Source organism: Verruconis gallopava (assembly GCF_000836295.1).
Source record: "Verruconis gallopava strain CBS 43764 unplaced genomic scaffold supercont1.43, whole genome shotgun sequence".
Lineage (NCBI taxonomy): Eukaryota > Fungi > Ascomycota > Dothideomycetes > Venturiales > Sympoventuriaceae > Verruconis > Verruconis gallopava.
In genome coordinates, this window is record NW_015622179.1 from 16,073 (window position 1) to 29,282 (window position 13,210).

The following is a 13,210-nucleotide window of genomic DNA, read 5'->3' on the forward strand; positions in this document are numbered from 1 at the left end:
TCATAATGGAAGATTTGAGCTGGAGGCGAATGGTTCACATGAAGCTAACAATACCAATGCAGAGTCTCACCAGCTAAGCACAGAAGTCTGCACACCTGAAAGGCCGGCTGAAACAGCAGAATTATTCAAATGATTTATTACCTTCTTTAAAAAAAACTGTTCCTGAGAGTAAGAGATGGCTACCAAGGATGTTTTTGAAACATCGTTAAAAGATCTTCCAGAGTAGCCTCGATATACTAGAATTGGCGATGTTTGTTTCTGCGGGAATGGATCCGTTCTGGTCTAGCTGGTCTCATCGTTGCAAGTCCGCGGCGCAGAGTTCACCAAGCCGTCCCTACAGTAGCAACGATCAGTCCATGTTAGCCCTTACGAATATTTAGAGCAGCGAAAGGAAAAGGACCTGGAACACTTTCATGACCAGGGTATGATATTATAATGTGGGCTAAGGAATAAATTAATGATAAATCGAGTAAGCAGCCATGCGGGTTAAAAGGGTCTAATCAAGAGAGTTCACAACCGGCTTCTCGAACTGTTCTCCACTTTAGCGATGCTGGACCCATCCCATCCGGCTATAAGATCCTCCACAACAGATGTTTCATCTTGACCCCAAACGAGATCTCCCTGTTGTTTCCACGTGCTTTCGCCACGTTTTCTACGAAACACGCGATAGGTAGGAACTCCACATATTCCAAGTTCTTTGGCTTCCTTAGTGCGTGCCCTAAGGTCCGCCTTAGTATCTGGAGAATTTGCCTTGGCAAGTATTGCGTCTGCATCGTATCCTGCTTCCGTGATCACCTTCCGCAGAATGTTATCATCCTTCATGTCTAAGTTGCGCTCCCAGCAGCCACGAAACAGTGCAGGATCCAATCGTGGCTCGGCGAGGGCTGCCCTTAGCACGGTTGGCGTGCGAATGGGGAAAATGTCGTTCCAATAAAAGTCGATGTTCTTATCCGGGCTACCTTCTTGAATGTTGATAGCATTCCACCAGCGTGTCCAACAGTAATGATCCCACTGTGAATATTGACGCTTAACTTCCGAGACTGCCGCCATTGGCAGGTTTGGCGCGCCAATTCTGTAGATATTTCAGTACATTTCACATGAATAATGCTGATTACTCACTCTCGGAAAAGTATGCCAAGCAAGAAAGGTCGCATATCAATCTGCAAACGATCTACAAACTGTCTCTTTAGCGCTGGTAGCTGTGTCCAACCGAGAAAAGCCCAGGGGCTGCTGTAGTCATACCAGAACTCCCTAGCCAAAGGAAAAATATGTTAACATCAGACTCTCTGGCAAAGCAGGGTGCATAATCTACTTGTGGAATGTCAAGCAAGTTATCGCCATTTTTTTAGACGTATGGCCACATCATTGTGACGAGGTGCTCGATGCTCGGTCATTCGAAAAGTAAGAACATGTAGAGGTTGAATACACAAAGACTTACAATCTCACTTCCTCGTCAGCAGGAATCTCGGCTCTTTTAGACCTTGGCATTAAGCTCCGTAATGATTTGGATATAGATCCAAGGTCATCTCCGCTCTTGCCCTCATTCAAAGCAATTACGACTGCTTCTACAAAGTGCATTCGATCTTGGCCCCAGTACAGGCGACCCTCATGTTTTTTCCCGTTTTTGTCGGTCCAGATCTCGGCCGGAATCCAGAACGAAGGCACACCGAACACGCCCCGTTTTATCGCTGTGTCGGTAGCGATTTCAAGCTGACGACGTTGCTCGGGGCCCTCTGCACTTCCGTCCAGAACTGCGCGGATAATTCTGTCGCCATCCCAAAGCTCGCAATTGCGAATGGCCTCAATCAGCGTTTCTTTGTCGCTAATGTTTTTTCCATCGACCCAGTAGGCTTTGTAGAGAGCATGTGTCAGCAATGGCCTTGCAGTCTCATGAACAAAATAGAGTAGACGCAAGGCAGCAGTTGTCTTTTGCGGATGTTGTGGCGGCTCATTATAGGCAATTCCATGCCTCTTTATGGTCCGCTGAAAAGCCCGAGAGGTAACTGCTTTCTTGGTTGGATTGAACGTATCAGAGGCGGATCCTGACGCTCCTTGGGGTGCGTTTGTGGCCCTGTATATAGCTCCAAGTAATACGGGTCGCCATAATACCTTTGCATTTGTACGCCGCGCGAGAGCTTCAATTCTGCGTTCACAAATTAGAAAAAGTACTTGGTGTGTGGTTGTAAGTGAGCTTCTACTTTGTTGAAGCAATATACGCGAAGGGACATGATATCTGAGATGTCGTGAGCAATGAGGCTAGTTGAGCGCCGGTTGGTATTCTCACATCGTAGTGAAATTCGATGATCTGGCTTGGGGCCATTGTATTTGGATAAAGTTTTAGACTTGCGTTCGACGTTGAGTTTCAGCACTCAAGGTGTAAGCGCAGACTGCAATGAGACATTGATGTCGGTATAGGTTTAAATGTGGGGAAGTTGCCTCGGTTGCACGCAACTTTACTAATTCTAACCTTCCGCCTTTCTATCAGATGTAACGAATCATTTTAGGCAATTATGATGGCCTTGAAAGGCTTTTAAACGTTTCATAAATTATAAAGCTTCAAGATAGGCTTCTGTGCCTTTGTACTGCTTCATCTTGATATGTTGCACGACGCGTTTCAATACTAAGACAGCTGACTGCTGAACAATTTACTGTACAAAGTTTGAAGATTGTGTTAGAAAGACTATGCAAGCGCCCAATTATATATGCAGTTTGGTATTAGGAAGCTTCAAGTTGAGATTGAAGTGGCTGGAAAGGTTTTGTGCAGTGTAGAGAAGCAAAGTTGAATAGCTCCTTTTCGTGCATAAGCTGGTTTCAACTATCGCAATCCAATTCATGCGAGGAAGATGGCACAAGAGCTTAAAATCCTACTTAAAATTTTCTTTGGACACTTTGTGCGAACTTAACTCTGATGTAACGGGAAAAATATACAGCTTTTCCGACGCTTAGATGTCGACTTGAAAGTGACGATTATAAAATTGGGACAAGAATTAAAAGCTCCCCAATTTTCTCTAATTATTTATTTAGAGGGCGATCTAGCGGCCTTGGAACGACGCGAAGCCACCTGAACATCTCAAGGACGTCATTCAGCGGACTTTGAGATGGGCAGGATCTGCTTGCGGGTAAGAACCCATATCGAATAAAACACTGTGCCTAATGCTATATCTGACTGTGTACTGGTAAATCTAAGGTCGTGGGACGCAGCACATGCAATCTAAAACCGGACTCTCGTAAATTTTCGTATCCGCTCGCCAAAAGCCAGGAAAATAAAGGCAAGCGGTATGAATGCAACGGCCATGAATCCAAGAACTGAAGTTCCCCAGCCCACACCTAGAGCATCATACCTATTTTAATTTAGTTTTAGATTCAAACACGTATTAACTCCGGGAGAGTTACTCACATTGGGTCTCCAGCCAGAGGTAAAAGTGCTCCTACCAGTGACCGCAGAACTGTGTTCGCTGCTGTTGCAGAGGCGCTGAATTGCTCAAAAGTGTCAATAAAATAGACACCGATTGGCATCTTAGAATGTTAGAGAATGATACAAGGCACCGAAGACTGTAACTCACGAAAATGAAAAAAATTCCACCACCAAGAAATGAGGAGCCAGCAATAGGAACAAACCAATGCCACCGCAATTCGGCTGACCAACCGTAGAGAAACAGCCCAAACGGAATGATGAACGCGCCAATTATAAGTGGAGGTAGTCGATACTCAGGCTTCCGATTTCCGCCATTTCGATTGGTGAGTTTAGTCATTATTCGGTCAGACGTGAATCCACATATCGCTAACCCAATAAAAGATCCAATTCCGACGCCTAAATATGTTAAACCGACGTTCTTGCTCGAGAAGTGGTATATTCCTTCAAAAACGCGTGGGAACGTCACAAACATGAGATCTAGAGGGTGTTAGTTCATGACCTAAGCCCCCATGTGAGCCCACCTACATAAGTACCCATAAACAATTGCGGTGTACAAAGAGAGGGAGAGGACTATTGGGGAGAGAAATAGCATTTTGAGAGGTCTTATGATTGATTCCTGAAAATAATTCCTGGGAGATTTTCCATGATCTAGGCTTGATCGTAGCTGCATGTTTCCCGTCTCCTTACGGAGCCGTTCTGTCTTCGATTCAAGGATAACCGGTGCATAGGTCTCATGGGTGAAAATAAAGGTCAAAATCAGTATTACGCCAGCCTACGAGATGTTAACCTCGAGTTACGCTAAGCTCAGCCGATGCCTGATCTCACCAAAATAGATATCAGCCAAAATATCCAACGCCAGTCCTTGGCTTGCGCAAGATTAGAGCCAACTGTGTGTCATCAGAACGCTTGCTGCATCGTTTTGGACCAAGGAAAGCCTACTCAATGGTGCTGCTGTGGGTCCCACTAAAGGCCCTATAAACATCAGCCCGGTGGCGATGCCGCGCTGCTCAACTTGAACGCAGTCCGCGACGGTTGCCATCGCCAGAGTAATTGGGCAACTCGCAGCAATGCCAGCAAGAAACCGGAATACGACGAGGGCACCGAGGCTATTTGCAACAGCACAGGCAATGTTGAAGACTAAAAAAATGACATTGCAAGCGTTGTAAACAATTGATCGTCCGTATATCTCGCTCAGTGGAGCTAGGAAAAGTGGTCCAGCAACATAACCGAGGAGATATACAGATGTAACGAAGGAACCAAGAACATGATTCGTGGAGGAGAAGCTATCGAGGACATCAGTGATCGCGGGAGATATCATGGTGCTGGCGAGTGGCGAGAGCATAGTTATAAGTGAAATAACTCCGAGGACTTTGATTTTCTTTTTCCTGGACCAGTTCATAGGATTAAGTGGATCATCTGGGCCGTCCCAGTTGACAATGTTTTCGGATTTGACATCACCTTGGATGACTCCAGCTTCTAAATCCAAAGTTTTTTCATTGGCTTGCCCTCCCAGTGCAGGTGATGCGTGGTTCAGATTCGAACGGTCACTTGGACTGGGAAGACTGAAACTTGTGGCAGGTTTTTCCTGTGTGTTGGAGCTCATGATGGTTGAGTTTAAATTTTAAGAGGTTGTTTAAATGATAAAAACATATTCCAAAGCCCGCAAGATGAGGTTTATATTTATGGCATAGGAAAACGCCCTTGGATTATCCTCCATCTGTTGACTTGGGCCGCCGCGGACCTTCCGCGGACACGTGCCTTGTTCCATGGACCTGACATATTCACGGTTCTAGCGTTCAGAATTGGGTCAAGAGGGAGAAAAAGCTATATCATGTTGTTCAATCGTGTGATAATAAGGGGTATGTCCTTAAAGTTGCTCAGCCATCTGACCTGAAAGTCGTTCTTGGATTAGTCTTTCGGCGACTGCTTATGAATTCGCCAATTGGTTCCCGAGCCTGTCAATCAGCGAGATAGCAGACGCGATTACGTCTCATTGAAGATGCTCTTAATAGCCAGGGTCACTACACTGGAATCGAAACGAGTGAGAGGTTTGATTGAAGATGCCAAGCATCAATATCTCTGCGATATCCAGAGAAGACAAAATTCGCACCTAGACAACGCGCAGACACTAAATGAGACGCCAGAACGCATGTGATCACAGGACTGATTCGGAAATCCGAGACAGATCTCCATTCCAGCCTTATGATTGTTATAGCCGAGTGAATTGTGATAGCGTCTTGGTTATACGCCGATGATCCTGCGTACCTGCAGATCCCACGCAGGGGAGATCCTCACGTACGTCTAATCGCGAACCATTGCATCTGTGGATGTAAGATTCAGAAGTTCCGTGTTTGGGTGTAAAGCGCCACACATTCTCCCAATGGAACACGAAATTGTCCCGTATAAGCAAAGTTGAAAAAGGTGTAATTCGCAGCGGCCTAACGATACCTTCGTGACGTATTCAAAGCTTAGTCGTGGTGTATTGGCTATCTTGGATATAAATCCCTAAAATTTGTAGTCATCACCTACCTTCAATGGCGTGAAAGCCACGCCGTTCTTGGTAAACATCTCGCTTATGGCTACGTGAGAGTATTGGGGAACACTATTTACAATCTCACCTACTCGTTTGTTGCAGTTTTTAATACTGCACAGGATGAGCTTCTGTACAAATTGAGATGATCTGAGTCAAATCCTACTGTCGAACTTGGCATCCGTAGATCTCCTGCGTGGCTTGCATAACGCGTCTGAAGGAGGATAAGTCGAGCCGATTCGTTTAGCATCCTTTCAACCGTGCATGGAATCCTTGAGCTGTGATATAACGGTGATGTGTAAAAGTAAATTGTGTGCGCGTTGACTGTTGTCTCTGCACCCTCGCCGGCGTTTCTCGGTGAAATCATACTTGCCCTGTCAAAAACACCTGACTCGATCTCCCCCAGTTCCCCACGAGTGGATTCACCCACAGTACTTCCCCGCATCTTGTTAGCCGCTGATAATAAGCTCATCTTGTACCAGTACCAAAGACATGGTCCGTGTGTACACGGCATCCGATCCACAATCAAGCCTTATTGGTGCGAGTCATGTGGAATATCTGCTATGAAATGCCGCACAATGGTAGTCTGGACCGGTAGATATCATCCATTGTGGAGCGTTTGGATTGTGCTGACTCTCCGGAACCGACGTGGCGGTTACTGTACTTGCCAGAACTTCTAATGAGGGGTGAAGCGCATCATATAACATGAGGAGTAGCCGCTCAAAAGATGATCATCCCGGGGTTTTTTGTACATCGGGTTTATTCGTCTGTGAATAACATCCTTTCTTTTCCAACATAGTCATTCCTACCCTAAGAGTCGCTAATAATCTGAGGCATTGACAGCTCCTCCTTGAACAATTTTGATTGCCAAGTCTGCATTTCACATTTGGAGACTCAAAACCTCGTACAATTGCGCACAAAAGCGAGAAGACTGAGAAGTTTTGCCGTTCAGTAATCATGACATCCGAACATGGAGAGCGCCAATTCTCCTGGTATAATTTTTGGATAAGCTTCCTTGTGTCTCTTGGCCAGCTTGGTAAGCTTCTTGACCTTCGGATGTCTTCGATGTAGGAATTGGGTAACTGACAAGTCACAGCGTTCGGATACCCAGCCTCAATCATTGGAGCTACACTTGGAGAGCCACCTTTCTTAGTGTATATGGATCTTCTTGACCCAGTCACAGGCGAAATGAAACCCAATGCGGATAGTATCATTGGAGCCTTTAATGGAGTGTTCCAAGCTGGCGCGTTTTTCGGCATCTTGTTCGTCGCTGGCATAATGGACCGATACGGTCGCAAGGCTGGAGTTGTCTTCTGCTGCTTCTTCTCTATCGTTGGAGGAACGCTTCTCTGCGCATCCCAGCACTACGGCATGTTTATCGCTGCTCGTTTCTTCGCTGGAATGGGTAGCTGGGGATTTCTCGCCGTAACCCCAACATACTCCGCAGAACTAGCGCCGCCAAAAATCCGAGGTCTTTTCGTCGGTCTTAACGGCGTCATGATTGCCTTGGGATATGGCTTAGCATCGTACATGGGCATGGCATTCTATTATGCTCATGTACCTGCGGCGAAGTGGCGTGGACCGCTCGGGCTGGCCCTGTTGTTCCCACTGATCATGCTCGCTATTATGCCCTTCGTACCCGAGTCTCCGCGGTTTCTCTTGATGCGTGGACGCGTCGATGAAGCCCGTGATATTGTACTCAAGCTCCACAGCATCCCTGGGGATGTGGAGAACGAATTTGCTCGTAGCGAGTTCTATCAGATGTCCAAACAGGCCGAGCTCGATAGGACAGTAGAGGTAACCTGGGTAAGTAGATCGAACTCCAATCTTTTATGCAGGTATCTAATATGAGTTCGAAAGTGGGAGATGTTCTCCAAGAAGGCGTACCGTAAGCGAACCGCATTGGCCATGGGTTTCGCTTTCGTTGGTCAGTCTACAGCAGTCCTCGTGATCAACAACTACGGCCCCACTCTGTACGGAAAGCTTGGATACGGCACCGAGGATCAACTCCGTTTGCAATGTGGCTGGATTACTGTAGGCGTGATCTTCAATGCCGTGGGAGCCTTCATCATGTGAGTGTTCTAGGAATTTTCCATACTCCGCAGTCAGAATTTAACAGCCACTTAGGGATAAGATCGGTCGCAAGCCTCTGATGATCTTCGGTGTTGCTGGCTGCTGTGTTTTCCTTTGCATCGAGGCCGCTATGGTTGCCGAGTATGCTGAGGCTGGTACCAACAAGGCTGGCTTGGCAATGGGCGTGGCCGCTTTCTATCTATTCCTTGCGGTGTACTCAGTCGGGATTGACGTCGCTGGTGTCACGTTCTATTCCGAGCTCTTCCCGAACAACATGCGCGCGAAAGGCATCTGCTTGTCTATGGCCACGATTGCCATAACGGACTTGGTGTATCTCCAAGCAACTGCAACTGCGTTCGCACACATTGGTTGGAAGTTCTACCTGTGAGTTCAGCCCCTAGAAGGCGCAAAGGACATGCCGCTGACATGAAATCTGCAGGCTATTTATCATTATTTCTGGTCTTGGGGCACTCCTCTTTGCCTTTCTTCTTCCAGAAACTAAGGGAATCCCTCTTGAGGAGATGGCCAAGTTGTTCGGAGACGATGAACATATTGCGGTGTATGCCTCACAATTGCACGTTGACCACACGACTCACGAGTTGGTTTACGACGAGAAGAACGGACTGCATCATGTGGCAACCGAGGCAGGCGAGAAGGTTGGCAGGCCTGCGCATACAGAGCAAGTGTGAGCCGTGATTGTAATCCGCAGCTCATAACTGGTACGGGATGGTCTGGGTGAGGATCAAACAACGAAGAGAATAGACTTGGCTGTAACTCAATGGACGGAATGGAATATAAGTAGTCCCGCGACACAAGTGGGAGACAATCGTCGTATTTCAGTGATTTCTCCTTGCATGTTGATGATTTGAGGATGTTACGTAGCTACAACAAACGCCGACGAGGAAGTCGTGATGCAAGTTCGGCAACGCAGGAGCGTTGGACTGTGGACGAGCAATGTGGTGACGGAAGCGCTAAACCATTTTCGGAAACAGTCCTTCACTTGGCTGCGTCCCTGGAACAGATTTCCCAGCGTGCATTTCTTCCGACCGACCCATTTCAATTTCATCTACCCAAGAGAACCCCCATCTCGCCCGTTGATCACTGGCTGCAATCCTTCGTGTTTGCGTCGGACTCCACCTTGCGCGACACAGCTCTTGCAAATCAGCTCGCACGTTTTTACTATCAACGCTCTCGCGTCCGTCTCGCAATGCCACCGAAGGGACAAATCGCCGGCCGCGGATCGCGCGCTCCACAGCCAAAGAGCTTTGCGCGAACGGCTTATGAAGAGCTGACCAGCGCAGAGAACAGACAAGTACTCACTGCTCTGGGTGTCTTTGTGGTATGCTTGATCGTCGAATGAGCGACCTTGGCTTGAAAAATGGACTGACAGTTGCCCTCTCCAGGCCGGCGTCGCATTCTTCCACTCGAGTCTCGGTGAGATCATTTTGCCGCCTTAGATCAACGCTGCATATATTTGACTGGAGCCAAAATGCGCATGGAGGTCATCATATTTGATGCGAATATGTACGATAACAGAGTGGGACTAGCAGGGTAAAGTCATGACTCCTTATGAGTTTGCCGTCAGGCTTCGACATGATGAAGTGCATCCAGATCGGCTTGGAACGGTGCACGATCTCTGGCAAACCTGCAGTAAAGGTGTGTTGATGGGTGGTAAAACTAATGCATATGGATGTATTTCACATCTCTTCTCCACATTGGATCTCTGGTTGGGGCCCAAAATAAATATAGTTCAATCTCGTTTGGATCTACATGTATTCTACCCGTCATAGTATGATAGACTATTTGGACTTGGAAGCAAACAGCCCAGCGACACTGTCGAACATTTCCTTGACACTTGGTAGGCCCAAACCACTGTAGCTCTGTGTGAAGACACGCGCAAGCTTCTCAGTCTCCCTTATCCGGCTTTCATCCTGTATAGACAACGGTTGGGTTGCGTCATTGAAATCATCACCAGAAGAAACAGCGTGCCCTCCAGCTGAGACCTCATCATCCTCCGGTGCAATTCCCAACTGATGATTTGGCTGTGACTCCAGCGTCCCGATGACACCCGATAAAGGAACGTTGTGCGTCCTCAAAGTTCGCAGCTCTGCTTGCGAGTCAAGGATTATGTATCCAGTCCCATCAGATAACGGTGAAAGACCAGATATCAGACCAGTGTGCAACTGCGAAATGAAAACCGGTTCTGCCACAGTGGGCTTGAAGACTAAAACTGCACTGGCATCGCCTTTGCTCGATCCGATGTTGACGCCAGCTACAGCGAAAGATTTGGAAGTAACACTGATAGCAAGGTGTGTTGTTGCAAGCCGATGAGAAAGGGACAATCCGTGTCGTCCAAGTGGTTTAGAGAACAGCACAGAACCAATCACCGCATCCCAAACACGAAGCTGTTCTGAGACGACAATGAGATATCGGTCAAGGAATCCCATGGCGATCAGATAGCCAACAGCCAGTCCTGTCTCTGCATATTTGATCACGCCTTGCCTGGAATCCAGGAGATGTACAATACCATTCCTTGAAACGGAGTCGTCTTGCTTACTAACCGCAAGAACAGAGCCATCATTGCTAAATGCAAGACGCCCGATTACGGGGCTTGCCGGTAACAAGAAATCTGTCGCCTCGTCTACCCTGATCGCATTTCTCTCAAGCTTTGTCACGAGTTTTGCGTGCCACGAGGTTTCGCCTTCGATACTGGCTCGAGGTCGCCAAACACGTACACAGCTGTCTTCTCCTACTGTTGCAAAACATGCCTCCTTTGGATGGGAAACCAAATGAAAAGTGCGGTTTGCTAGCTCGTTGCTGTCGTCCGAATGAGGATTGCCTACTCTGGTGTTCAAGGCCCATGTTTTGCGCTCTTCATCCCAATGCCAGATTTTGAGATAAGTCTCACGCCTCTTCCGCCTTTCGACCTCTATCTCGCTCTTGTCCAAAGCCAAGTACTGCAGAGCATGACTCGGGGGCAACCATTCCTCGACTGTGGCGAGCCACATGCCATCGCAACTGATTTCCATTAGAGTCACATTTGGAATCTCGATCTTGTTCCACTCGGGGTCAATGTTTGCTTCCGTAATTATATTTCGAGTTAGAGCTTGCCGAGTCATGTGTCGCCCAGCTTGCAGATCGTACGTCTGCAGGAACGGTGCCGCCGGTATGGACTGTGTAGCTTTTGTTACGCTTTGATCAACTGGTACTGCGATAAGAAGTTGATTTGGGTGTCGTGGGTTGTTGACAAAAGGGATAGCACTTAAGCCCCTCATAGCTTGCGCAAGAGGCCTTGGGGACAAGACGCAAAGCGACTGCAGACTAGCAATATGGGTCTTGGGCTGAAGTTCGGCCGTGGACAGCACTAGGACCGAATTGTCTGCTAAGTGAAGAGCATAGGAAGCCCCAGAGGGCGATACCGTAAGATTTTGAATTGCGGCAGTGAGATGAGGTAGGTCTTGCCTTCGACCCGTCTCAAGTTGCCAGATGCATAACACTGTCTCTTTGCCACCAGAGATTAGATAGTTACCTGGATCACGTCAGCGAAAATCAATAGTGGATGTTGACACGCTAACCATCATTTGACCATTTGATTGCATTTGGCGCCTCTCTGTGCCATCGTAAGCTACGAGCACGGGGTGGTTGATTTGAGCCTGCATCTAGCTTGTTTAGCTGCGCAATGATATCCTCGTATATAAGTATTTCGCCTTTCGCATTTCCAACTGCAATATCGTAAATTCTGGTTTCGCTTCTGTGGTTTGACAAATCCTCTGCTGGGTTTCTCACTCGAGAATCTATGCAAGTTATGGCATGGGTCGACTTAAGGTGTCTCCAACAGTATTTGCTCTTGAACGTGGTCATGGCCAGGCTTGATTGATCAGCGTTAGTGGTGAGAGAACCAACAAACATCTGCGTTGAACTGCAAGCAATTATTACACGGCCTTGGTCAAGTACTTGGAGATCGCGAAGGTTATCGCTCTGGAGCATCTCGTGACGCGCTTCTGCATCCTCATTCCAAGGAGCTTTTCGAATGGCCAGAACATCCTTTGATGCATGCTTGTCTCCTGGCTTCTTCTCGGCCTTGCTCACACAATCAGTAGAGGTGATATCATCTGTCTGCAATTGGGTTTCGACGGTCAGGATAATATCCTCATCAGTGTTAGGTGCACGGAACGAATGCAATGATCGGACATGGACTTTCACCCCGGACTCGATTCTTCCAATCTTTTCAGACGTGGACCAGTCCAAGTGATGTATTTCTCCAGTAGAAGTACCGACGTATAGGTGGTGAGGATTTGCAGCAGAGAGTGCATAACAAGTTGCGCCTCGAGCATGCATTGTACGAAGAAGCAACGAGCTTTCCGCTTCGTACACATGAATGTTGTTTGCGGTCGCTAGTATAATGTATCTATAACAGGTCAGAACGTGCGAATGAATCATGAAACGGGGACTTGCTTTTCGTCCTTGCTGAAGACTGGATCGCAGGACAAGAAACGGCCACCAATCGGTCGCGACAGGTGCCATGTATCTCTGTTTGCTCTGGCATGTCGATTGCGTAGCTGGACAAGCTCGTCATCCTGCCCCAACCCTTTCTTCTTGATGATCTTTTTACTCTTTTGAAGCATCCATCGCAATTCATAGGCTCTTATGTCCGGGGGTTGGTCCTCGATCGTTCTAAATTTCTCGATTAAATTTCGGTACTGCCGGTTGAGTTTATCTTGGCGACGTTGAAGTTTGTCGCTGTCGACTTGAACATTGACTTCCGATTCTTGAGATCCATCGTCTTCACCGTATTCATTTCTTGCACTTAGATTCCTATCTCTTAAAGATTTGAGTGCCTGTTGCGCAATCTCTTCCAAATATACGTCACTTTTGCTTTGTCGAGTTTTCGATGCTTCAGCTCGTACTCCCTGAATGGGCATCACTTGATCGCTAGAAGCACTCTCGTCTACCGCAAAATTGGTCTTTTCAGCACCATTTGCCGTCTTCTCGTTCTTCGCCTTCTTAGTCTTTTGTATACTATCCTCGCCATCTTTGGCTCTCTTCCGCTTGCGCTCCTCCTTCGCGCTTGCAGTCGCCATTGACACTGACCTGTGTGGAATTCGCGCGTCAGTTTGTATATGTGAGGGAAAGTGGACGACTATCAGGCGTGGTTGGACGTTGTGCCAGCTGCAAGCAGTTCTCGAGACAGT

General features: G+C 47.5%; 4 protein-coding genes across 4 annotated transcripts; 2 read left to right on the forward strand and 2 right to left on the reverse strand.

Annotated features, from left to right (window-relative positions):
* Positions 1–429: 429 nt before the first annotated feature.
* On the reverse strand, positions 430–2,366 carry PV09_08567 (uncharacterized protein). Its single transcript, XM_016362489.1, has 5 exons — positions 2,285–2,366; positions 2,199–2,233; positions 1,439–2,143; positions 1,120–1,251; positions 430–1,072 (listed from the first exon to the last, which is right to left on the reverse strand). Exons 1-5 carry the CDS (start codon positions 2,318–2,320, stop codon positions 511–513), a joined length of 1,470 nt encoding a protein of 489 aa, XP_016209631.1. The 5' UTR covers positions 2,321–2,366; the 3' UTR covers positions 430–510.
* Positions 2,367–6,902: 4,536 nt separating this feature from the next.
* On the forward strand, positions 6,903–8,860 carry PV09_08568 (uncharacterized protein; the record flags this gene model as incomplete). Its single annotated transcript, XM_016362490.1, has 5 exons — positions 6,903–6,981; positions 7,042–7,751; positions 7,806–8,017; positions 8,073–8,402; positions 8,458–8,860. 5 exons carry the CDS (start codon positions 6,903–6,905, stop codon positions 8,705–8,707), a joined length of 1,581 nt encoding a protein of 526 aa, XP_016209632.1. The 3' UTR covers positions 8,708–8,860.
* A 365-nt stretch (positions 8,861–9,225) lies between these two features.
* On the forward strand, positions 9,226–9,475 carry PV09_08569 (uncharacterized protein; the record flags this gene model as incomplete). The annotated part of the gene is made up of 2 exons (XM_016362491.1): positions 9,226–9,357; positions 9,422–9,475. The coding sequence occupies 2 exons, from the start codon at positions 9,226–9,228 to the stop codon at positions 9,473–9,475; spliced, it is 186 nt and encodes a 61-aa protein (XP_016209633.1).
* Positions 9,476–9,747: 272 nt separating this feature from the next.
* Positions 9,748–13,187, reverse strand: PV09_08570 (uncharacterized protein). Its single transcript, XM_016362492.1, has 3 exons — positions 12,474–13,187; positions 11,594–12,426; positions 9,748–11,547 (listed from the first exon to the last, which is right to left on the reverse strand). The coding sequence occupies exons 1-3, from the start codon at positions 13,097–13,099 to the stop codon at positions 9,818–9,820; spliced, it is 3,189 nt and encodes a 1,062-aa protein (XP_016209634.1). The 5' UTR covers positions 13,100–13,187; the 3' UTR covers positions 9,748–9,817.
* Positions 13,188–13,210: the final 23 nt, after the last annotated feature.

Bases quoted from the DNA above. Each gene is read 5' to 3' on its own strand.
- PV09_08567 (XM_016362489.1), bottom strand. From the start codon at position 2,320: ATGGCCCCAAGCCAGATCATCGAATTTCACTACGAT. The intron at 2,234-2,284 runs GTGAGAATACCA...ACGACATCTCAG, and splicing joins TCATCGAATTTCACTACGAT to ATATCATGTCCCTTCGCGTA. The intron at 1,252-1,438 runs GTAAGTCTTTGT...TCCTTTGGCTAG, and splicing joins GCTGACGAGGAAGTGAGATT to GGAGTTCTGGTATGACTACA.
- PV09_08570 (XM_016362492.1), bottom strand. From the start codon at position 13,099: ATGGCGACTGCAAGCGCGAAGGAGGAGCGCAAGCGGAAGAGAGCCAAA. The intron at 12,427-12,473 runs GCAAGTCCCCGT...GACCTGTTATAG, and splicing joins GTCTTCAGCAAGGACGAAAA to ATACATTATACTAGCGACCG. The intron at 11,548-11,593 runs GTTAGCGTGTCA...GACGTGATCCAG, and splicing joins AATCAAATGGTCAAATGATG to GTAACTATCTAATCTCTGGT.